The 25093-nt window shown below is 36.2% G+C and overlaps 1 protein-coding gene across 1 annotated transcript in view; it reads right to left on the reverse strand.

The window, feature by feature from the left end:
• Window positions 1–9575: 9575 nt before the first annotated feature.
• The window catches only part of LYPLAL1 (lysophospholipase like 1), a 37018-nt gene continuing 21500 nt past the window's right edge, over window positions 9576–25093 (reverse strand). Inside the window, exons 4-5 of the mRNA XM_007172076.2 lie at window positions 17790–17905; window positions 9576–16983 (exon numbers count right to left, since the gene is read on the reverse strand). Of these exons, the coding sequence (XP_007172138.1) occupies window positions 16765–16983; window positions 17790–17905 (335 nt within the window). The 3' untranslated portion in view covers window positions 9576–16764. The remainder of the gene's footprint in view (window positions 16984–17789; window positions 17906–25093) is intronic.

Genomic DNA, 25093 nt, shown 5'->3' on the forward strand with positions numbered 1-25093 from the left:
TTATTATCCTTACTGATAAAATGATCAAAATGAACATTTCTAGTACTGGGATATATTGAATCCATGAGCCACTTGATAGGATACAATGAGGAGTATACACCATCACTTCTATATTTCTGCACAAGAGGAACTAACCCAAATGTAATTGTGAGGAAACATCAGAATAATACAGTTTAGAAAACTAACTGGCCTAAAAGTTTCAAGAGTATCAAAGTGATAGAAGTCAAGGAAAGAGTGAGGAACTGTTCCAGACCAAAAGCAATTAAACAGACATAACAAATAAATGTAATGTGTGATCTGGTGTGGATTTTTTTTGCTCTAAAGGATATAATTGAATACTTGGTGAAACTTGAATGAGGGTCTAGTCTAATGAGGATTAAATTGTAGTAATGTGTTATTTTGAACTCCTTGATTACTATGGTTGTACTATGGATGTGCAGAATGTTCTTGTCTGTAGAAAATATGCACCAAAGTATTCTGGACGATGGGGCATTCTGTTGGCAGCTTACTATCGAATAGTTCAGGAAAAAAAGTTCTTTGTACGGTACTTGTAATTGATTTTTATATAAATTTTAAATTGTTTTAAAACAATGGTCTATCCTACCTTCCTACTTGTTATTAACTAAACCAGAAGACACTAAATTAGTTTTACAAGTTAACTACCTCATTGTATACAATATTTTAACTTAACAAAGTTAAGGGCAGGAGATGAAGCTGAAATAGTAGGTAGGGGCTAGATTGTAAAAGGATTTGCTGCTTAATTAAAAACTTTTAATTTTTTTCTGAAGACAGTGGGAAGCCCACCCAGACAGTGAGGTTGTTAGGTAGTAGAGAAGGCCATGCTGGAGAATGAACAGACAAAAGAGGCCAGAGGCAGACAGATCCAAAGGTACAATGAGACCAGAACTAAGGCAGAGATGATGAGGATGGTTTAGAGGCGAAAACAGAAAGATGTTTCACTGATAGAACATCAAAAGGAATTGTTAACTGACGTAATGAAAAGATGAGAGATGGAGAAGAGTAGGGTATGACACAAAGACATTGTTATGTGGAGGAAAGGTCATTGAAAACAGACCACAACAGGAGAAGTAGGTTCTGGAGTGGACTGCAAAGCAATAACTCTCCACTTGCTGTGCTGGGCTCTTCACATTTAATCTCGTAACAGATCCATTGTACAGGTGAGGGAACAGGAACTTGGAGAGATTAGTTTTTTTTTTTAACCCAAATCACACTTGGTAAGCATGAAAATTTTGCAATGTTGAGAATATATGAAATGTATCTTGGTTGTCTGACAACCAGGTGGGAAGCTCCAGCAGGAAGTGTAAAATGCAGATGTGGAGCAACAGAGAGAGCTTGGGGCCGGAGGTGCAGATAGGAAGCCAGCTTTCTGAAGCTATAAAAGTGGAAGATCACCCAGAGAGAGAATAAAGACAAAAATAGAACCAAAAGGAGTCTCCACATTAAGGGACTAACAGTAAAGAAATCATTGAAGGAGACAGAGGAATCGTAGTCCAGAGATATTAGAAAAACCAGGCTGGAAGAGTTGTTTCCAGAATGAGGGGTTAATCAGGGTGTCACATTCTATAAAGATATCAAGTAAGATAAGGACTGAAGCAGGTTATGGGATTCAGAAATTAGAATTCTGAAAGAAATGGTTCATAATCTTTAAAAACTCTTAAATCTGTACCATTACTTAAAAATGAGGCTGGGCCTACTATTACATTGAGGCAAAGGGAAAGACCACTACATTCATTTAGCAAAACAGTACAAATGGAGCCAAAAGGAGTATGAATATAAATTGTCTACAAAGGAAAGGAAATGGCTTTAAATCTAAGACATTTGAAATTTATGTGAATATTTAGCTATACTTTCTGAACAGTTACTGCTACGACAATGTGGCATAGTGAAAAAAGCATCAGAAAGGGGAATTATGTTTTAGCCCTGCTTGTTCAGGACTATGGGTACATCACTGACCGTCTCTGGATCTCAGTTTCCATATGTGTAAAATGATCATCTCTGAATTCCCTCCAGCAGTAAAAATTGTTTGATTATATGGCAGAACTAAGACAATGTTAACCAGATGCCCTAAAGCACACTTGACATTTCACAGGATAATTAAGAAATGTTAAAAAAAAAAAAAAAAAGGATTTCAGCTACTATTTGAAATTGGGATATTTTTCATTTGCCATTTAAAAATCCTGTTTTTAAGTTTAACTAGAGATTTATTGCTCTTGAAGTTAAATTTTTAAAGAGAACCATTTATTTGCCTCTGCCAATTGCATGCCGTGAACTTTGGTTTTAACACTTCTCTCTTGTTATATGGTAGAGAAACTGGCTTAATACTGAATGCCTAAGGGAAAGACTTCCGTTTCTCATAGAGACCTGCACCCAAATTTTCAATTTCAGTAATTTCATTGGCAAAAGAAAGCATACCAGAAGTGGCCAAAATTAATATGTCAAGTGTTTCTCTAGTTTCAATTGGACAAGCCACCAACTGACTAGAAAAAATTGAGGTGGGAAGAAAGAGAGAAACAGAAAATGAAAACAGAGTGATTTCTTTTTTTAATATTTACTTATTTATTTATATAGGCTGCACTGGGTCTTAGCTGCGGCATGCAGCATCTTTTTTAGTTGTGGCATGCAGGCTTCTTAGTTGCAGCATGCAAACTCTTAGCTGTGGCATGCATGTGGGATCTAGTTCCCCGAGCAGGGATTGAACCCAGGCCTCCTGCATTGGGAGCACGGAGTCTCAGCCACTGGACCACCAGGGAAGTCCCCAAAGTGATTTTTAATTAAAGTAATACTCTGCTCTTAAGTGTAGGTAGTGAAACACCAAAACAAAACAAAACAAAACAAAAAAAAGTATGAATTTGTTACAATAACAAAAAATGAAGTAACAAGCTGTTTTGAAATCACCCCTAAAACGAATTTAAAATAGAATGCAAAAGCATCAAACTTTCTCATTTCTTTAAAAAAAAAAAAAAAAGAAAGAAAGAAAAGAAAGATCCCTGAGGCTCTGAACTAAACTATTGGCAAAAACATAAGTCTCTTATGGGCATTTTGCCCAAAATATGATTTCTTCAAAACAGGATGTCCACTATTCATCATAGACTCATTAATTCTATTCCCAATATAAAAATCACATATGGCTTTTGCAACCAATCCAAGACAAAAAGGCCTAAGTAAAATCACGAAGGTAATGCACATAATAACTTGAGGATAGCACAAAGAAAATGTATTTTAAGATAATATTTTACATTTTTGTAAAAGTCCACTCAATATTTCAAATTAAATTTCACACTCATTTTCTAAAATGCTGAAGTACTAGGAAGGAAAGAATGAAGGCTTTGCAGGATGATGAATAGAATTTGAGGGAAGTCCATGGGAAATGGCAGCAAACACATTGAAGAAATTGCATGTCAATTGGGCAATAAATGGTCTTCCAGTGTATTTACTCTTAATGAAAAGAAATTATGTAATAGAGAAGAACAAATCTGACTCCATATTAGATCTGTTTTGTTGCCTGTGCTTAGTCATGCTGGCTCTGCACCTTTTACAAAAGGTGTTTACAAAACAATGTTGCCTGAAATACACAGGATAGACTATTCTCAGGGCTCTGATCTTTAAGAGTCCATTCATATAGAGATAAAAAGTTGCAGAACAGAGAATAATATTTGTCTTGTTGCAGGGTTACAGGAACATCCTGACCTGACAAACACGGACAGCTGCAAGAACAAAGGAGTCCTACCCCAAGAAGTCTGCAACAGCTAACCACGCCCCTCCCTCACCTTGCCTTTAAAAGTGCTTCGCTGAAACCCTTCAAGAAGCTCGGAGTTTTTTGGGCACGAGCCACCCATCTCCTTGCATGACCTTGCAATAAACCTTTCTCTGCTCCAAACTCCAACCTTTCAGTTTGTTTGGCTGTGTGTCGGGCACACAAACTTGTGTTCAGTAACAATTAGGGGGGCCATTGCAGGCTAAGGAACTGGATCCACACAACTATCCAATTGGTACCCTCTCCATTGCTAATTCTCCTTCAGTGGAAGGACCTCGGTCAACCGCAGCTTCGGGCCCACCCCTTTAGAATAACTGATACTAACATTCATTCTGTATGGGTAGAAGTATCTTTTCTCTTTCAGACAACAGTTACAGAGACACATATCTGCCTTGAGTGTGAAAGGAGCGAAATCCACAATCCCTAGGAGGAGAGACCAGGCAAATCTTTAGAACGTTCTCTGGTTCACCTGGTAGATAGAGAGCATCGTGCAAGGATGCTCCTTAAGGAGGAACAGAACAGCTGGGTTGGCTTATGGCTCAGACCCTCCTGTAGTCTGTCCTGCCAACCTTAGATCCATCTGAAGATGGCAGTAAAAAGTCTCAGAGCTTTGTCTTATTTTTTTGCAGTGGGTCCTGCCTGCTTTCAGGGAGCTTTGGCCCCCTGGGAAAATTTCCCTGAGACAATTTCCCATGGGAAACCCCAGATAGGGCATTGACTGGTACTCAGGCTTTTAGTGTCCTAGGTTTGGTTTACAATGCTGATGAGGTTGATCCCCTGAAGAATGAGAAACTGACTCCAACAATCTAAATAAATTATTGCATGCCGCTGACGTGCCTCCCAAAACTGAAATGTGACTTGCTTCTTGCGTGGGGCCACCCTCCCTCTCCAACCCCTGTGACCCATCCTGTCTCCTTCCACTGACCTCAGCTGGTTTAAGGAGCAAGATGGTTAGGGCTAGGTGATATTGCTGTGTTCCCAAAAGGGATGAGAAGCCATAATCTACCAAACGGGTTCGGGAATGTCGGGAAGCAAAGGGATTCAAACTTTTGTGGCTCTGGTGGACACTGGCACCTGAGTTACCATCCAACTGGGTCCCGTTAGTGAGTTTATGCCCAAATTCAACTGCTGGGGTCGGGACAGAGTTCACAGTTAGAAAGGAACGTTAACGTGACCAGGGAGTGGAGTCCTGTGTGTTAATGCAGTGTATGGTTGTTCTGGCTTCCACTGCTGAATGTGTAATTGGTATTTATGTTTTATATGCTTATAGTGTAAATGCCCATAAGATCCAAAAGGGATTCTCCTGATTGGGAAGAGCTGCATGTAGAGAGGCGCTGATGCTTCTGGGGCCCTACATCTTCAATGATCCCTTTGAGCTACAAGCCCCTGTGAGCGATGGTGTTGCCAGTTGGAGCTTCTGGCAAAGGGAGGTGGTCTCTACTTGGAGGTGCCCCTTAGGGTTTAGACTCATTGACTCCTTGACACAGCTACCAGTTTTACTTCTTTTGAAAGCAGCTCTTAGCTCACTATTGGGCTCTTACTGAAACTGAGTGCCTGACCCCTGGAGCAACTGTGACTCTCTGGCCTGGTATTTCCATTTTGGAATGGATCGATTCAGACTCAATGACTAACAAAGTGAAAAAGGATCCGGTAATGGAAATGGTACATTCAAGAATGTAGCCAGCCTGGCCCCAGAAGCATCTTGGCTCTACATGAAAAAATGGCAGCTATTCCACTCCACCGCCTGTAGCAAAGTTGCTGGCTCATTGGGGCCCTTGATTCACAGAGGTTCCCCATAACGTCTGGGACTGCTTCACTGATGGTTTGGCTAAGCTGACAGCTGGTGGTGCCCACTGGGCAGCTGCAGTTGTTCAGGCTCAGGGCCAACTTATTCAGAACTCAAAGTGGACAGGGTCATTCTGCTCAGTGGGCAAAACCCAAGGTCGTTCTTATAGCTCTGACAAATACGACACTTGATAAATCTCATTATATTTTTACTGACTCTTGGGTCGTTGCCATGGCCTGATTATTTGGACTGTCTCTTGGAAAACCACAGACTGGAAGATTCAAGGCTACCCCCTTTGGCACTGAAACCAACTGGAATCAAGCTGATGGTTGAGTCTGCACTGCCAGACTGCCAATGTTGCTTACTTGAACTATCATCAGACCAGACAGAGTGACACATCAACCATCATGTTGGGTACAAGGTAAAAGAGCTTCTGTTTTTGATACACAGGCTACCACTGCATGCCAAACTTTTGAGTCCTGACAAAAGTTGACCCAGTTGTCTGGCAGTGAAGGCAACCACATAGCAGGGGGCATTGCCCATACTTGTTCCTGACACACTGATTACATCTGACCTTTCACCTCTTCTTGGGGTCATAGGTGGTGCCTCACTACTTATTAACACTTTTTCAGGTTATATATTGACGTTCCAGTGTGATAAGTTTACACTGGCCACACTATTGTGGGTCATGAAACTCATCTGTGTTATATTTTTGGCTTATATTTCCGGACGGCTTTCAGTCTGGCAATGGTGTGCCTTTTGTTGCAAAACAATGAGCTGGTAGTCAGGTATTCGGTAGTCTTTGAACATTCCCTGCAATTCACTGGGATTTAGTATTGTTGAGACTTGGGGGATTCTTGTCAAAAATTGACTCAAAAGATGTCTGGCTCTACCTCCTTCACTTTCTTCTGGTCCAGACACCTCGGTAAGGTCAAGGAATACAGCTGTCCTCAGAAAGGGATCATCTCCTCTCAGCTGTTTCCTGGGTAAGGGTCAGAATAAAAGTGTTGGGAGATTATATAAAGCGCTTTTGAAAATGTGTTGTTCCTCCTGACCACTGAGTGTAATGCTTCTTCCTTCCCCTAATGGCAACCCAGGCTGGTCTGGTTGGTACACCTTCTGGGAGGTTGCTTAGCCAAAAGCAGGAAGGGGATTTAAACTTACTTCTGGTTTACAAATATGGATTTATTTGTTTCAATGACATGATCTTGGAGAAACAAGATCATGACTAATTGGTTGAGCACAGTGTTTGCTGAGTCCCCCTATGGTGGTCCATGTGGCCCAAGTGGGGGGCATAATGGGTGTCTGTAGGTTTTATAAAAATGCCTTTGCCCTTGTTGTACCCAACCCTTCTGGATGAAAGGTCTGGGCGTGAGTAAGGGACAACTAGAAAAAAGATGAAGTTATAGCTACTGGAATAGGACATAAATTATGTATAAGTGGAGAGAAAGCAATAGGAGAGAGCATCTTAGACCCCAGGAACTTATGGGGAAGAGAGGGACATTAATGATTGTTGTCTTTCAGGACCACCCTGGAGCTTTCCTCAAGCTGGAAAACACCCTGGTGAGGTTTCCCACACTGTTACAAGCACCTTAGATTTAACTGACTGCCGGGCCTGCCATCTCTCTACAGAGGATTCAAGATTTGATCACCATTCTTCTTAACCTTACTAAGTCTGTGGAAACAGCAAAGGATGGCCCCAGCTCCTGTACCAAACCCTTCCCTCACAAAAGACAAAAACCAACCATCTGTCAGCATGCTCCCCAGATATCTCCTCCATACCCATTCCCATAACTGTCACTTATTCAGTCTGTGGTATGGACAAATGCAACACAGCTCGTGGTGTGGACAAACAGCCCAGGCTGGGGTGATTTTCCCTGGGCATTCTCTGCAAAAACAAGGACTAGACTCAATTGCTAGACTAGACTCAACTGGGAACACTAAGGCTTCTCAGCTGGCCAGGAGTCATGCTGGAGACACTGTCACCTATGCCTTTGGCTGATGTAGGTCCCATTTGAGGGGGCCTCAGAATGGCAAAGTAGGTATTAACTTGTATCGCTGGAAAACATGGTGACTTTCACCTGTCATAACAGACTTTCAAGTGTTTTAGGAAATACCACAAATAGCTCATGCAGATCTAAGATGACTGGAGATCTCTCCAAAATGAAGCTACCTTGATTATTCGGGAAAGCTTTCTAGAGAGACGATAACCAATTTGTTATTTATGTACAGCCTAAGGGCTGTGGCCTTACAATGGGAACCATCCAATTTGGAAAACTGGCATGAAATTTGCACGTATCTTTAGCTAAAATGATCAATGATACCCTCTTGTTCCTGGAAGCATTCAGGTCCACTTCGGTTCATGGCCATGGTTGTTGTGGAGGATACCTTGTCCTAGACTGTGTCCTCGCAGGCCAAGGTGGGGTCTGTGCCATTGCCCCTGCAAGGCCTGGATTAATGCTTTGGTCCAAGTAGGAAGGTTACTACAGAAGCTTAAGGAGAAGGACAGCTGGCCTCCTAGGGCACATCCTTGCTAGGCCATGCGATTCGTCCAGCTGGATGGCACCAGGGCCCTGGGGAGCACAGCTGAGGGCAGGGCTGTAGGCGGACCGCGTTCTGGTGCTGGAGTCCCGTTCATAGTAGTCTTACTGCTGTATGAAACAAATTGAGCTGATCTGGTTGCAGCTCAACGGCAGAATTTAACAAATATGACAGAGATAACACATGCATGGGTCTGCATCTTACCCTCAGTGTAGGCTACACTCCCTTCAGAAGACTGTACATGTGCATACTCACAGAAACATATTTCTAAAGGGTAAATGTTAAAGTAGAATCAAAATGTACATAACAGTACATTTGTTCTCTGTAAATATAATTCTAGCTTTTCATGTATTAAAATTATATACAAAGTCTTGTGAACCAGCGGTCTTTGTGTATCATATAATCTGATTTTTCTTCAAATGTTTACATGGCTTTCTGTTCTCTTATTGTACATCAAGAAATTCCTTTTATATGATAAAGACGTATTGTTTAAATATATTCTGGCTAAGTGATATCTGGAGGGTTTTTTTAACGTATTAAAGTACTTTAAATTCTCAATAGCCAAATTGCCAGTCTGTTTCATATTTTGTTCTCAGTTCATTTTGTTAATTGAAATTCTTAACTTCCTATACAGAATACATTTAATTTTCCTACCACTGATGGTGATCTTTCCTATCCAGTCCTTAGTTGAGAAAAACTGCTATAAATAAACATTTTACTTCACTTTAAGGATTACAAAACCAATAAAGCTCATTATAAAAATTCAAACAGAAGAAATATATAGTAAAAAGTGAACATCTCCCTTCACTTACATACTAGCTTTAGCTCTCCTCTCTTGCAAAATTCCAGTCTCCCCAACATATAAACATATATAATTTACTGTGATACTGATTTATGCTTTCTTCTTGTTGCTATTCTTCCTCTCCCATGTAAGAAAGTATCAAGACTATTTCAACTCTCTTGCCTTAGGAAATGTTTATGTGGGTGAAGCAACAGAACATGAGGAAAATGGCTGAGCGGTTTCCTTAGGAGGATAAAACCTTAAACTCTCGTGTGCCTACCTTTAGCAATGACTTTTCAGGCTCAAATACTTGGCTTTAATAGACCACATGCATATGGACAATAGATGTCTCAAGGTGAGTGAGCACTGGATAATGGCAGGCCTCCCCTAAAGATACTGCCCTTTGCAAGGGGGCCCAGACTGGCATGATTTGGAATGAGGTAAAGCAGCAAATGATAACTAAGACTGAATATCCTATCAGCCCAATGGGTAGGGGAGTAGAATTGGATCGAAGATTATCATATAAAATATTCAGATGTATCTTCCATGCATAGATCAGTTTGTGGAGAAAGATTTATAACCATTACACGCATACATCCCTCCATTTCTGGCAAAACAATACAGGTAATACCTTCAATTTCTTTAACTTTACATTTTATTAAAGGCTTTTACATATGCTATACAACTTGATCCTCACACAACAATTTCACAAGAGTATACTGTAGCAGAAGCTGAGATTTATCCAAGAATACATAATTATCAAGTGATAGGACAAATATTCACCAAAAAAATCTGGATTCCTTTCTCTTATATTTAGTATGTATATACTCAACACGTATAAGCCTGACACCCTTATCTATGATACGTATATATGTTACTCTTAAGGCAAATTGCAGCCATAAGGGCTTTAAACATGAATGATACCATGTACATTCAAGCCAGGGCATTTAAAACGTCAAGAAGTTGAAGGTCATTAAAAGCTTAAGATAATTAAAACACTGCAGAACTGAGTCTTCTCTGAGGGGATTTGGACTTTATTAGTTAAAATCTCAGTCTCTGTCTCTTTTCCTCTCTCCTTCCTACCCTTTCTTTCTCCTTCCCTCCCTCTTCAAATTTACAGTTTATAGCTTCAAATAAAAGGGGAATGAAGGGACTTCCACTTATGACCAAGATGGCCAAGATGGAACAGGGACCAGATTTATTTTTTGACCTGAAACAACTGAAAAGGTGGGCTACATATATATTTTCAGATATTGGGCACTAGCAGTACAGAGAGTCATCCCTTAAGAAGGAGAAGCAAATGCAGTGAGCTCTACAAATGCCCAGCTTACTGTGTGAAGAGTTTCAAGGCTACAGCATGGAGACGGAGACCCAGATGGAGCTGAGGGAGGAGACAGAGCTGGGAGTCCAGAAAGTCAAGGAGCTTCGAGTTCATATGACAGAGTACTGGACAGCTGCAAGACTGCCAGAGATCTTCAGAGGGTCCCCCTCAAATCTTCAGCAGAGTACTAAGCAACAGATTTGTGTAAGGAAAGTATGAACTACCTAGAAGGAACAGAAGGAACGATCACTGAGGCTCAGAGAGGACTGGGAAAAATTTGAGCTCCCACGAGTCAGAGTGCAAAATCTCACAATCCAGTGAGTATCAGCTAGAGTACTCAAACTTGTGTTGCTTGAATGGTGGGGCAAAATTAGTCCTGGAGCAAACACTGCTCTAGTACTACCTAAGAAAGCTTAAAAGGAAGCCTGAAAGGATCAAAATACTTCTAAGTACTTTCCAAGTAACGTAATTGCATTCCACGGCAAAGCTCATAAATATTTATAGAAATGCAAACTGATCTAGCACTTAACAATGTAGAACTCACAATGTCTGAAATCCAATAAAAAATCACTAGGCATACAAAGGAAGCAAAAAAATTTATCCTTAATAAAAAGAAACAAAGTCAAAAATGACAGAGATGATAGACTCAACAAATAAAGATATTAAAACTGCTATTAAAACTATATCCCATATATTCAAGAAGGTGGAGAAAAGACTAAGCATATTAATTATATGAATTCAAGAAATTTAAAAAAAAGAACTTCTAGAGATAGGCAATATCTGAGATAAAAAAGATGGGATTAATGACAAATAACTGCAGAAGAGAAGATCAGTGAAATTCACAACAGGAATAGAAACTATCCAAAATAAAATGGAGAGTGAAAACAAATTTAAAAAAAGAAAAAAATAAGTACCAGTAAGTTGTGAAACAACTTCAAATAGTCTAATATAAGTATAATTGAAATCCTACAAAAAAGGGACAGGAGATAGGCAAACAAATATTTGAAAATGCAATGGCCAAAATGTCTCTAAATTTCATGAAAACTATAAATCCACAGATTAGAAACTCAAGAAATTCCAAGCACAAAGAAACTGGAGAAAACAACACCAAAGCACATCATAATCAAATCGCTTAAAACTAAAAATAGAGAAAATTGTAAAAGCAGCCAGAGGATAAAAGATTAGAACAACATCAGAAAAAATGCAAACTAGAAGATGACAGCATAAGATCTTTAAAGTAATGAAAGAAAGAAAACACTGTCAAGTTAGAATTCTATACAGCTCTCAAAAATAAAAACAAAATAATACATTTTCAGATAGAAAAATGTTGAAAGAATTTAACAGCAGCAGACATGTCTGTCATAAATGTTACTGTATTTCAGGCAGAAGAAAAATGATACCATATGGAAATCTGAAGCTATATTAAGGAATGAAGAACATTAGAAAAGGAAAGAATATGGGTAAATATAAAAGACTTTAAAAAACTTTTTAAAAATCTCTTTAAAGGATAATTTAGCATTCAGACATAATGTAATTAATAAACAGGGACTAGATGGATTCTTTCACCTGAAACAACCAGAAAACAAAAACAAAAACAAAAACAAAACAAGCAAACAAAGGCAAAATACTGGAGACAATGTTTTTCAAAGCAGCATACATCAGGCAATGAAGGATAGTGATCACTGAGAGAAGGAAAGGAAACACGGTGAGCCTTATAATGTCCCTAGCTTACTGCCCTGAGAGAGTTCACAGACTGCAGAACAGAGAGTAAAAATCCATGCAGAGCCTGGTGGACTCCCTGGGTTGACATGCAGAGCTAAGAGTCTGAGTAGATGATGTTGGCTAGAATTGAGAGGACAGAGTACCAGAGAAGAGTAAGTTTCACAGAGACAGAACTCCAGAGATCTAGAGATGGTCCACCTGGAGTACAGCAGAGTAAACTATCTGGGGCCAGAAAGAACCACCTAAAAAGATTAGCAGGAACCCCCGGGATACGAAACATGAAAAACTATACCAATATATGTCATAATCAAATCGCTCAATATCAGTGATAAGAGAAACTCTTAAAAACAGCTAGAGTAAAAACACATATCAGATATAGAAGAACATATTATTAACAGGCTAAAGAAGAAAAACCACATAATTTTATCCCTTGTTGTGGAAAAAGCATTTGACAAAATTCAACAACCATTCATGATAAAAACTCTCAGAAAACTAGGAATAGAGAGGAGTTTCATTGACTTGATAAAGAACATCTACAAAAAACCCTACAGCTAACATATTTACTGATGAAAGACTGAATGCTTTCCCCCTAAGGCTGGGAACAAGAAAAGGATGTCTGCTCTCACTGTTCTCATCCGCATGGTGCTGGAAGTTCTAGCCAGCGTAATAAGCAACAAAAAGGAAATACAAGGACTTCATTTGGAAAGGAAGAAATAAATTGATTCCAATTTGCAAGTGACATTTTCTTTGTAGAAAATCCCAAGGAATTTACAGAAAACCTCCTAGAATTAGTAACTGAGCTAAACAAGATCATAGGCTATAAGACACCCACACAAAAAACAATTGTATTTCAATAAGCTAGCAATGTACACAGGGAAACTGTATTTAATAGTAAAGTACCATTTATAATTCCTCAAAATATAAAATACTCAGGTACAAATCTAACAAAACATGTACAGAACTTGTGTGTTAAATGCTACAAAAAAATGATGAAAGAAACTACAGAAGACCTAAATAAGTGGAGTAATATATCATGTTCATGAATTGGAAGATTCAATATGGAAAGGATGTCAATTCTCTCTAAATTGTTATACAAATTTAGCAAAATTCCTTTCAAAATTTCAGCAAGATTTCTTGGGTGGATATAGATAAGTGTATTTTAAAATTTATATGGAAAGGAAAGGAACTAAAATAGCTAATACAATTTTGAAAAGCAGAATAAATTAGGAAGAATTAACTGTACCTGATTTCAAGTATTATATAACTATAGTAATTAACATTATGTGGACGGACACAGAGATCAATGGAACAGAACAGATAAACAAGAAACAGACACACAAGCAACAGACAACTGATTTTTGATAAAGGTACAAAAATAATTCAATGGAGGAAGGATAGTTTTTCACCAAATAGTGCTGGGCAATTTGATATCTATAGGCAAAAAAAATAAAATGAATGTCAATCTAAATCTCACACCTTATACAAAAATTAACTCACAATAGCTCACTAACACCAAAAGCATAATCCATGAAAGAAAAAGTCAGTAAACTGGACTTCATTAAAATTTAGAACTTTTGCATAAAATAACCTAAGAAGTTGCAAAGACAAGCTACAGACAGTGAAAAAATATTTGAAAACTATATATCTAACAAAAGACTCACATCTAGAAGATATTAAAAGAAACTTTCAAAACTCAACAGTTAACACAAACAAAAAAGAAAATTCAATTTGATCATGGACAAAAGACATGAAGAAACATCTACCAAATAGGATATAGAGATGGCAAATAAGCTTATGAAAATAGGCTCAACATCACTAGCCATTAGGGAATGCACATTTTGACCACAATGAGATTTCATTATATACCTATTAGAACAGCTAAAATTAAAACAAAGAGTGATACTACAAAATGCTGATGAGGATGTAGAGAATATTTCTCTCTCCTGCCTTGCTGGTAGGAATATAAGATGGCACAGCTACTCTGGAAAAGTCTGGTAGTTTCTTAAACATACACTTATTATACAACCCAGGAATCACTCTCCTGGGTATTTATCCCAGAGAGAAAAAAAATTATGTCTAGACAAAAATCTATACAAGAATGTTCACGGCAGCTTTATTCGTAATAGCCAAAAAAAAACTGTGTTTTAATTGGAGAACAGTTTAACAAACTATAATATTGAATACATTCATGTCATGACACACTACTCAGCAATAAAAAGAAGTAAACTATTGATGGTTGCAACAATTTGGATGGAGTGAAAAAAGTCAATCTCAAAATGTCACATACTGTATAGTTCTACTTCTATAACATTCTCAAAATGTCCAATTATAGAGATGGAGTACAAATCAGTGGTTGTTATGGGTTAGATGGTGACAGAGGAAGGGATGGATATGACTATAGACAGCACAACGGGCATCTCTGTGGTGATGGAACAGTTCTGCATATTGATTGTAGTGGTGGATACATGAATCCATGCAGCCATGTGAAAAAATGGCATATAACTATACACACACATTGTACCAATGTCAGCTTCCTGGTTTTGACATTATACTATAGTTACGTAAGATGTAACCATTGGGCGCAGGGTACATGGGACTCCTCTGTACTATCTCTAAAACTTCCTGTGAGCTTGTAATTATTTCAAAATTTAAAAAAATTTATAAAAATTATATGCTATAAACCCTAAAGTAATCATTAAAATAAAAGTACAAAGTATCATAACTAAGAAGCCAGCAAAAAACCACATAATCCAAGAAAAAATGGGGGAGTAGAAAGAGAGGAATAAGGGAGCAAAGAAGAAGAGATGGAATATAGAGAAAATAAACAGTTAAGATGGTAGCTTGAAATCCAAACACGCCAACAATCACATTAAAATGTTCTAAATAATCAATTAAAAAGCAGAGGTGACCATACTGGATAGAAAAGGAAGGCCTAACTGTATTCTGCCTGGTGGAATTGCTCTTTACAGATAAAGACACAAATAGGTTAAAAGAGAAGTATGGAAAAAGATGCTAGTCTAAAGGGAGCTGGAAGGACTATATCAATAACACACAATGAGTATTTCAGAGCAAAAAAATCTATCAGGGATAAAGACGATCATTTCATAAAGAAGAGGCCAGTTCATCGGGGGAACGTAATAGTCCTACATGTTTATGCATCTAATAATGGAGTCTCATAGTACATGAAGCAAAAACTGAAGGAATGGCAAAGTGAAACAAATTCAGTTATACTTGGAACTTTCAATATTCCCCTCTGAATAATTTATAAAACAAGCAGGCAGAAAATCAGCAAGGATATAGTAGACTTGAACAAGGATATCAACCAACTTGATCTGACTGATATGTAGAGAACACTCCACACAACACTAGCATCATACATATTTTTCTAAAGTGCACACAAAACATTCACCAAGATAGACCATATTCTGGGCTATAAAACAAGTCACAATAAACTTAAAAGGTTTCAAGCCATACAAAGTATGCTCTCTTGACCCACAATGGAATTAACTTAGAAATCAATAGCAAAGATCTCTAGAAAATTCCCAATATACTGAAAGAAAATAACACAATTTTAAGTAACCCAAGGGTTAAAGAAGAAATCAAAAGGGAATTTAGAAAGATTTGACCTGAATGAAAATGAAAACACAAAATATAAAAAATCGTGGGATGTTACTAATATAATACTTGCGGGAAGATTTATAGCACTAAAGGAGTGTATTAGTTGAAGAAAATATAAGAGAAAATCTTAGTGACCTAGAATTTCTTAAGATTGCTTAAATATGACATCAAAAGCATAAAGTATAAATGAAAAAAAAATAAATAAACTGGATGTCATCAAATTAAAAACTTCTGCTCTTTGAATTACACTGTAAAGAAAATAAGGCAAGCCACAGACTAAGAAAAAAAAATGGTAAAACATCTGGCTAACAAAGGATTTTTATCCAGCATATATAAACAGCGCTTACAATGCAAGCTCTTACAATGCCCTAATAAAAAAATGGGCAAAAGATCTGAATAGAGATATCATCAGAATTTATACAGATCACAAATAAGCATATAAAAATTGCTTAACATCATTAGTTTAGGAAAATGCAGATTAAAACCACAAAGTGTTACCACTATCTACCCACTAGAATGGATAAAATTGAAAAGACTGGCCATACTGAGTGCTGACAAGGGTCTGAAGAGCAACTGGAACCCTAGGACTGGAGCAGAGCAGCAATCTTTTCTCAGAGAAAGGGAGCTCCACTGGGACCAGAAGGTCTGGATTCTAGTTTCCACTCCTGAGGCTTTGGGAAAGTCTTCAATCCTTCTATCCCTATTATAAAATACCAGTAACAACTACTCAGTCTATTTCATCAAGCTCTTGTGATGATCAGGTGAGGTAACGGGAAACTACTTTATAAATGTGGGGTACTAATGTTATTTTGTCAAAAACTACACGAACGTGAATATCTCTGGAAAGGCAATTTAAAGAAAGTGATAACAAAGATAAAGTAATACCATGTTAAAGCTTTTCCTGGTTTCTCATTGCCTTTATTTCAGCTAGTTTAATTACTTTCTAATATTTCAATATTTACTTACTTATAAGGCCTTCAAATATTTATAAAAATGTATCTGACAAATAACACACAGATGTTTGCCTAAATTATTGTTAACCATTAATACAATTATACTACTCTCTATGGTGCTAATCATTTCAATAACTAATAAATAAGTCAGTAAACTGTTGATATTTTTTAATATTTTAATTATTGTTCATCAAATTAGAATTTGGCAGTAAAAATCACTTTTCATAAAGACATTACTTATATATTAACAAATCAATCTTGACTCATTCAGTCTGGTAGCTTTGTAAGAATCCACGACTTCAGTTTTTCTAGCTCAGCTTTGCTTAACTCATGGTAAACACCTGGGAAACTATGAAACTTTGTGCTCACTCCTAGAGATTTTAACACTGAGTTTGTCTCTTCACCCCAAGAATGAAGAACTAACTCATCTGCGGTACCATGACACTGAAATAATTCAGGAAGGACACCATCACTTTTCTGAAGAGCCTAGAGAAGAGAACATAAAAACGGAGAAGTTTAAGAAATTCATTTAAGAACATTATTCTTAGAAATCAGAGGGGGCAGAAAAATTCCAATTTAACCAAAGCTTCAATATTTAAAGGGGAAAAAGAGGCGGTGGTAGAGCTCTCTGAGGTATATATCGATGGGCCAGGACCAGGAGCTTAGCTGGTTGCTGGCACCACTGGAGCTGCAGTTGTACGTGGCCTGAATTTACTCCGTAGAGGACTGTCTCACAAATGGTCAAAGCATTTCCCGAAGAAACCTTGTGTCTTGGGAAGACAAACCTCTCCACGTGGAGTGGAAAGAGGGAGGAACACAGAGCTCAGGTACAATCAAGGAAAAAACAGCATTCTTGTTCTCATTTCCATACCTGCTGGTTCTACTTCTGGTAACGAGGCTGCAGCACTATAATATACCATACTCATAAATTAGGATATTGCTGCAAAATAGGTATCAGCCATGTAACTGATTCTTTGGTTTGATTATGTTCATGACATAATAAGCAAACCTAGTTATAATCATCTATATTTTTAATATGTATGCAGGATACATATATAGCATACACATTTTTTTTATCCTTTTCTCTTTGACACTTTGCTTAACAGTAATCTCTGTACAAGGCACTTCCTAAACATGGATGACCAGCTGGAATTTATCAATATAACTAATTTGAATTCCCAGGAATGCTCTGTGAATCAACTGTTATTGTGTAATTATCAATGTTGTTTTAGTTTCAATGTGTGAATGTCTCATTTTTTTTTTCTGTTTTGTTTTTAAAATCTGGAACTTACCTGGTAAACAGCAGATGTTTTATTCAGAAAACTAGAAAGAGCAAATACTCCTGCCACATCTTGATGATTCCTGTATGCTAAATGCATTGCCATGCACCCTCCCATAGAAAATCCTCCTAAAAGAAGCAAAAACTCACTTATCAGAAAAAGCAGAATATATGCAATGATAATTTAGAAGAAGATATAGCTATGCCAGTCTTCCATAAGTATTTGGAGACCTAAAAGAGATACTATGCTAAAGAGAAATTTAGTCTACTTTAGATCTCATGGAAAAAAACCTATGAGTAAATAACACTGTTCTATCTATGTCATCACTGGTAAAATAATTTGCTATAAAAGGAGCTAGAATTGAAAAAAGAAATCTTGGTCATCAAGTAAAAGTATTTATTATATTTCAAAATATGAGTCATAGCACAAGTGTTATTTATTTAAACTTCTAGTGTCTACTTACATTTTGTTTATACTTATAGGAGTCCTCACCTGCAGCTACAAGTAATAACATGCACCTTTCTGTCTTACTTGCCAAGCTATAAGCTCCATGAGGATTATATTTCTAGAGTTCGCCATATAATAGATGCTTAGTGATCCCTGAATTAGGAAGGATGATCAAAAATTTGGTGAGAAAGATAAAACATCTTTGTATTATAATATTATTTTGAAAACTGACTTGTGATGGTATAATTCAAACATATATACCCATATGCCCTTTTAAAAAAGAGTTTGGGGAAAAAAATATTCACTTGGCAAACTTTTATTGTCTTTTATGTACCAGACACTGTCACTGGAGTGACACTAGTCACCAGAGATATGCAGATGAAAATACCTGGACCCTTCTGTTCAAAGGCGAAAACAGACACAACACAGAATATGGAGGTAGGTACCTGACGTGACATAGCAGAGAGGATGGCCCAGCTTCAGCTTAGAGACTCGGTGTGATATTCCCCAGCATGACTGAGAGTTAAAAGACTTCTCATGATTTAAAAGAAATCCATATGTTACAGATAACAAGGTTGTAGGAACACAGTTTTTATTTTTTGGAGAAATTCAAGAGCTTGAGTTATATTTTTTGCCAAATGTACCTAAGTAACATATTAAATGTGACTAGTATGACTGAGGAATTAAACGTTTACTTTAATTTTACCTAGTTAAAATTTGAGTTTAAATACATGTGGCTAGGGGTAATCATATGGGACAATGAAGTTCTAGATAATCTAAGCTGCACCAATGATGGAAAAAAAGCTTTAAATTTCATAAATGGAGCAAAATGAAATTAATGTTCCATTAAAAAAAATAATGTGGCTAATAGCATTAAATGTGATCTTTTAATGTGATAAAGATTTTTAAAAAATCATACAAAGATAAAATGTGAATAAAAATAGACCGGTGAGCAAGAACATATTTAAAAATTATTATAAAAGCACACCTACTGAGAAAATTTTTACACATTAAATGCACCCACCCCATCACTGCATTTTTACTGACTAGGGTAACTTAATCACTTTATGGGATTTCCGAGCCCCTCGGGGGGTCCAGCGTCACAGCAAGAACAGCAACAAGAACAGCAACAAAACTAAGAAAACACTTTCCCACGTATGAAATGCCATTATGAACAAAGGCATCCTGCAGACATTTAACCTCATGTTCAATTCTCCTAATTTATAATGAAGAAAAATGTACTCGTTGAAAACTCATTATTTTAAGATTCAATCTAAGTTCCTTGTCCATTTATAATCTCGTGAGGTAGCCTGCAATTCCTCACCAGCGATCTTTGACAATACAGTCACCTTTAACATTGCGGACACGGGTGTGAAAGGGACTTTATGTATTTTTTTCTAATGGAAGGAAATTTAACACAAAAGACTAGTTATTTCAATTCAATTTCCATCTAAGTGTTTAAAATGCAATATAAAATATACTGTTCAATAAGTAAATACCAAAGAGTAAACTCATTGTAGGTAATAGTTATGATGTATATTTATAGTCGCTGGTGAAGCATTAAAATGTCAAGAGTTAACATTTCAACATACATTTAAGATTAACAGGCTGAATAAAACATGTTAAAAAAAATAATAACCTAGCTTTTATGAACTCTTTAAATTAAATAAAACAGTAATAATGTATAAAAACTGTACTGGGAAAACTAAGCTAATCTATCTGAAAACAAAGTCCGGGGGCGGGGGGGGGGGGGGGTGCGGGGGGGAGGCAGGGAACTTACAATTCAAGTTTACCGTCAATTGAATAGGATTTTTAAAATGGAATAAAATCCACCCTCCGACCAAATTTCAACAATTTTTCCACTATATATATAATTATTTTTCAGAATGAACTGTGATAAAGTCTCAAAAATTTGGGAATATATAAATTATGCCCACCATATTTGTATATTTTCTCTCATATAAAATTGACAGGGTAAACAAAATATTTATCATCTTCTATGGAAAGCTATTAAAACAGCAGTCCCAAGCCTTAAAAGTTCTGATAGTTGTTGCTGAAGAAACGTACGTTATTTAAGATATATATATATATATATATATATATAAAAAGAAAGTAGAAGGATGCTATCATTTTCCGTTTTTCCCTCCAAGAGCTTCAAAAGAAACTTATATAATGTCAGGAAAGTCAGCCTGGAAATTGTGGAGCTAGGTTTCATCTTGGTAACTGCAACTATCCCTTCATTTTAATTTTAAATCTTATTATAAAATTAATATGTTAATATATGCCCACTGTGTAAAGTATTTCCACCATACAAAAATAAAGAAAATGGCTTATCCAAAATCTCACTACTCACATATAATTTTGACATGTTTTTAAAAATTCATTTTAACAGTTAAACTCACTCTATATGTACAATTTTATACCTTACTTTCATGTAATACTGATTTGAATGTCTTTAAACAGAATTACAAAATTACATAATTATTTTTTTACTCCTTGAACACATACTAAGTATACTAAGTGCCTTCTAAATGTATGTATATAGTACATAACAGTTACATAATAGTCAGTTGTATTAATAGACCATTACTCCCTTAACCGCTTTCCTCATGATGGGTATTTAGAGCATCATAATGGGTATGTAGAGCATCCATGTAAATTATTCAGGTGTAATTCGAGAAGCACTTGATTATCCCTGCTTCAAAATTCTGATAATATTATCAGAGAACATGAAAAACTATACCAATAATCTGGTCATTATCATTTGTCAGGTTCTATACATCCTAGATCAAAGTTAAATCTAAATTACTTCAGTTTTCTCTTAACAACAAATTATCACCACCTAGTGGCTAGAAAAAGGAATCTCATTATGGTACAAAGTTCCTAAGTCAATGCATAGGATCTGGGTTCTAGTCCCAACTCTATTTTAGCCAGCAGTCTCTTTGAACTTTAGTTTCTTCTTATCTGAAATGAGAATAATAATTTCCTACTTCACCTATTACAAGGGTCAAGAAAGATACTGTATATGAAAAAATGTGTATAATTTAAACACATTATAGTGTTAAACTATATTCTTAATAATTTTCTCAGAATACAGAATCTGAATCCAGGTTTTAACAATAGCTATGTTGCCAAATTCAGAAAGTAATTTAAAAGTCACTATTTTATTGCCTGTCTTTCCCCTAATTTTTACCATACCCTCTGTAGAACCATGTGTGGTATTACTATATAAAAATAAATAAACTTTCTTATATCCGATCTTCTTAATACGCATAGTAAGGATTCACGAATGTCTCCAAGGAACACATTTAAAGCTTTTGCCCAGTTCCTCCTTTCTAACCAAAGTTTATTCTTTCCATTAAGAAAGAAATATATTTCCATTGTTGAAAACAAGAAAACAAAGGATTTTTCTTAGCTAAACTCACAGTTGACTGCAATGTTCTTAAGTGTAATCTTACTCACCCTTGTGTTTCCAAAGTCATGAAACACTGTACGTGTTGGTCTTTCATCATTCTACTGGATCTATTGCATTTGCCATCTTCCTATTCCCCCGGACTTCAGACTAGCCAGCCTCCACAGTGTTGTCAGTGTAATCTTTTTAAAATGCTCATCTGATCATGTCATTCTCTGTATATAATTCAATAATCCTAGGAGTTGAAGCGCATACCAAACTAGTAGTTCCTGAGAGATTTTAATGTATCCCTTGTTTTCTTTCATGAATGTGTTTCCCTATTTGTTTACCAGTCATATTCTCACTCATTCTTTAAAACTCAATTGGAAATTATCTCTTCTAAGAAGCAGTTCCTAGCTTCCTCCAAAATCGACTTGTTCTTTAGAACACTTTACTTCTGTTATCTCCCTCATTATACTGTAAAGCTTTCGATAGTTTTTGGTACTCCAGCACTTAAAAGTTTTATTAACAATTTGGAAATTAAATTTAGTATGAGAAGCTTCATTTTCGACCTGACTAAGCTGTGTAAACTACCTAGAAAAGGTGGTATATCATACTCTATAAAAACATTATTTTTAAACTAAGTTTAATATAATAAAATATCACTAATCAAAATAAAACCACAGAAAAAGAATGGGTTGCCACCTACTCAAATATAGAGAATAGTTTTGTTTACAAAGCTATATTGGTTAAAATTACAATCTCAGAGAAAATGGTTCTATGAGGACACAATGTGTGATATTAAATCTGAAATTTTATCACATATTAAACAAAATCAACAAGGATAAAAATTTTGTACTATTATCTCTATTTTTTCAAAAAAATTATTTATGTATTTATTTATTTTTGGCTGCGTTGGGTCTTCACTGCTGCGCGCGGGCTTCCTCTAGTTGCAGTGAGTGGGGGCTACTCTTCGTTGCGGTGAGCAGGCTTCTCATTGTGGTGGCTTCTCTTGTTGCAGAGCACGGGCTCTAGGTGTGTGGGTAGTTGTGGCATGCGGGCTCAGTAGTTGTGGCTCGCGGGCTCTAGAGCGCAGGCTCAGTAGTTGTGGCACACGGGCTTAGTTGCTCCGCCGCATGTGGGATCTTCCCGGACCAGGGCTCGAATCCGTGTCCCCTGCATTGGCAGGCAGATTCTTAACCACTGCGCCACCAGGGAAGTCCCTTTACTTTTTAATCTTCTAATTATTCTAGTTTTCTCTTATAATTAATTTTTAAAAATAACCTATGTTGTTTGTATATGTGTGTCTAGCACCTCAAATGCACTTTGCTTTGACGTCCCATTGGATCCCTCCTTCATTAAAATGTTATAAATAGCATTTAAATCTTACTTAATTTAAAATGTTCTATAATAGACACTTGACAAAAGGATTAAACCAGTAGAAAAATATGAAGCAGTAACTTCTGTTTAAAGAATCTATGAGCAATGAAAAAGAAAGAAGGAAGCACAGCACGTATACTACTGAGGAAAGAAAACAGCTGGTAGAGAAGGAACAATGAGCTCCCTGAGTCTCCACAGGGCAGCACTGGTCCAGTATGGCCTTTCTGTTGTTTGGAGAGACCATGGGGAAGGTGGTATAGAGAGTGTTTAACAACAGCAAGAAAATTTCTTCAACATTACCTGCCAGGCACATTTCTAAGTATTTCACATGAATTGACTAATTGAATTATCACACCTCTATAAGATAAGTACTATTATTATCATCCACACACAGAGGTTAAGGAAACTCATATACCTACAAAATAGTGAATCTAGGATTAGAAACCTGCAGTCTGAGTCCAGAGCCCAAGTTCTTAACCATGTTATACTGCTGTCAGTTACACTCATGCATTTGCAATTATGATATTCACAACTCAGGAAATGCATGTACAAATATTTGAATACATAATGATATTTTGCTTCATGTGCCATGTTTTCAAATAAGTGAGAAGTTCAGTCAGATCAATAAGACAAAAAAAATAACAACTACAAGAGAAAATCCCTATAGGACTAGAATGCTATTTCCTCTGTGCATCAATAGCTAATCCATGTAAAGAAAAAGGAGGTAGTATAAGTAATGTTTTGTCATAATAAAAGAAGGTCAAGAATCACATGTATTTTGGCACACTTGTTTAACTCTACAGAAATGTAACTGAAGATTTATTTTCATTGACTGGTTAAATAACTAACAGTAAAGTAACAAGGACAAACAACCTTGGATCTGCACTTCTGTCGTCTCTTTCATATCTCAAGCTAGGAAAGAGGCTTTATAGAAGTTCATAAGCTCATCTCACAAATTCTAAAAAAGCATTTTTTCCTTTCCCAATTTTTTATATTCATAAGTGTATATAAATATCCTATTATATGCATTTTGTAATAAATTTCAAATTTTATAATTTTATAATATAATAGTTTATAACCCTTCCAAAATGAAATTTTGTTAAAAATTCAGTGGAGCTTTGATAAAATATTGACCACATTACTGATTGCTTTATAAATAAGATCATCTTTTAACAAGGTTCTCTTGGTACTTCAGAAAATAATTAAAACCTTCCATGATATGGTAGAAAGAAACTAAAATAAATTCCAGATGAATCAAATAATTAAATATTTAAAAAATTATAGAAAAGCCAGTAGAACACCTATTTGAATATTTATTCAAGCTCTAGAGAAATACCTTCTTAAACTGAGAAATTATTTGGAAAAAAATAGACAACTAAAAATAGCTCTTGTGTCAAAACATAAACAGAATTAAAAGCAAAATAACAAATTAAGTACATATAAATTACCACTTTTGTTTACTTATTTTTAGCAAATATTTTTCAAGACAATATTATTCAGCGAGGTATAATAAGATGGACATTCTAATATAGGTGGGAGAAGTATCAATTGGTACAGTTTTTTCACAAAAGGAATTTGACAATATGTATTAAGAGTTTTACAAACGTTGAGTTAAATGGAAGAACCATGGGCTTTGAAATGAAGTAAACCTAGATTCAAAATTCTTATCAGCTCTCCGACCTTACAACAATCCACAACCTCTTTTCAAAGATGAATAAGATGAAGTAACTGATGGATACAGGGAAGGGCAAGGAGGAGGGATGGGGCAAGAGACAAGCAGATAAGCAATTACAATTCAACGCGATACGTTCTTTAACACATATACATTAGAAGTACGATTAGTATATTTTCTACGTTTTTATGTATGAAGATTTTATAATTTTAATTTAAAGCAATTTCTTATAGTACTAATATTTTGTTTTCCCACTGTCATTACATGACTTCAGGATTTCATTACCCTATAATCATAAATTCAGTAACTGGTTTTCCCATACCCAAATTTTTATCTCTTCACTTATCCCTTCTGCCAGATTAATTTTCCTAAAGCACAGTTCTAACTAACTATATGACTCAAAGACATACTTTAATCATCTCTCCT

The sequence above is a fragment of the Balaenoptera acutorostrata genome, chromosome 1, assembly GCF_949987535.1.
Source record: "Balaenoptera acutorostrata chromosome 1, mBalAcu1.1, whole genome shotgun sequence".
NCBI classification, from domain to species: domain Eukaryota; kingdom Metazoa; phylum Chordata; class Mammalia; order Artiodactyla; family Balaenopteridae; genus Balaenoptera; species Balaenoptera acutorostrata.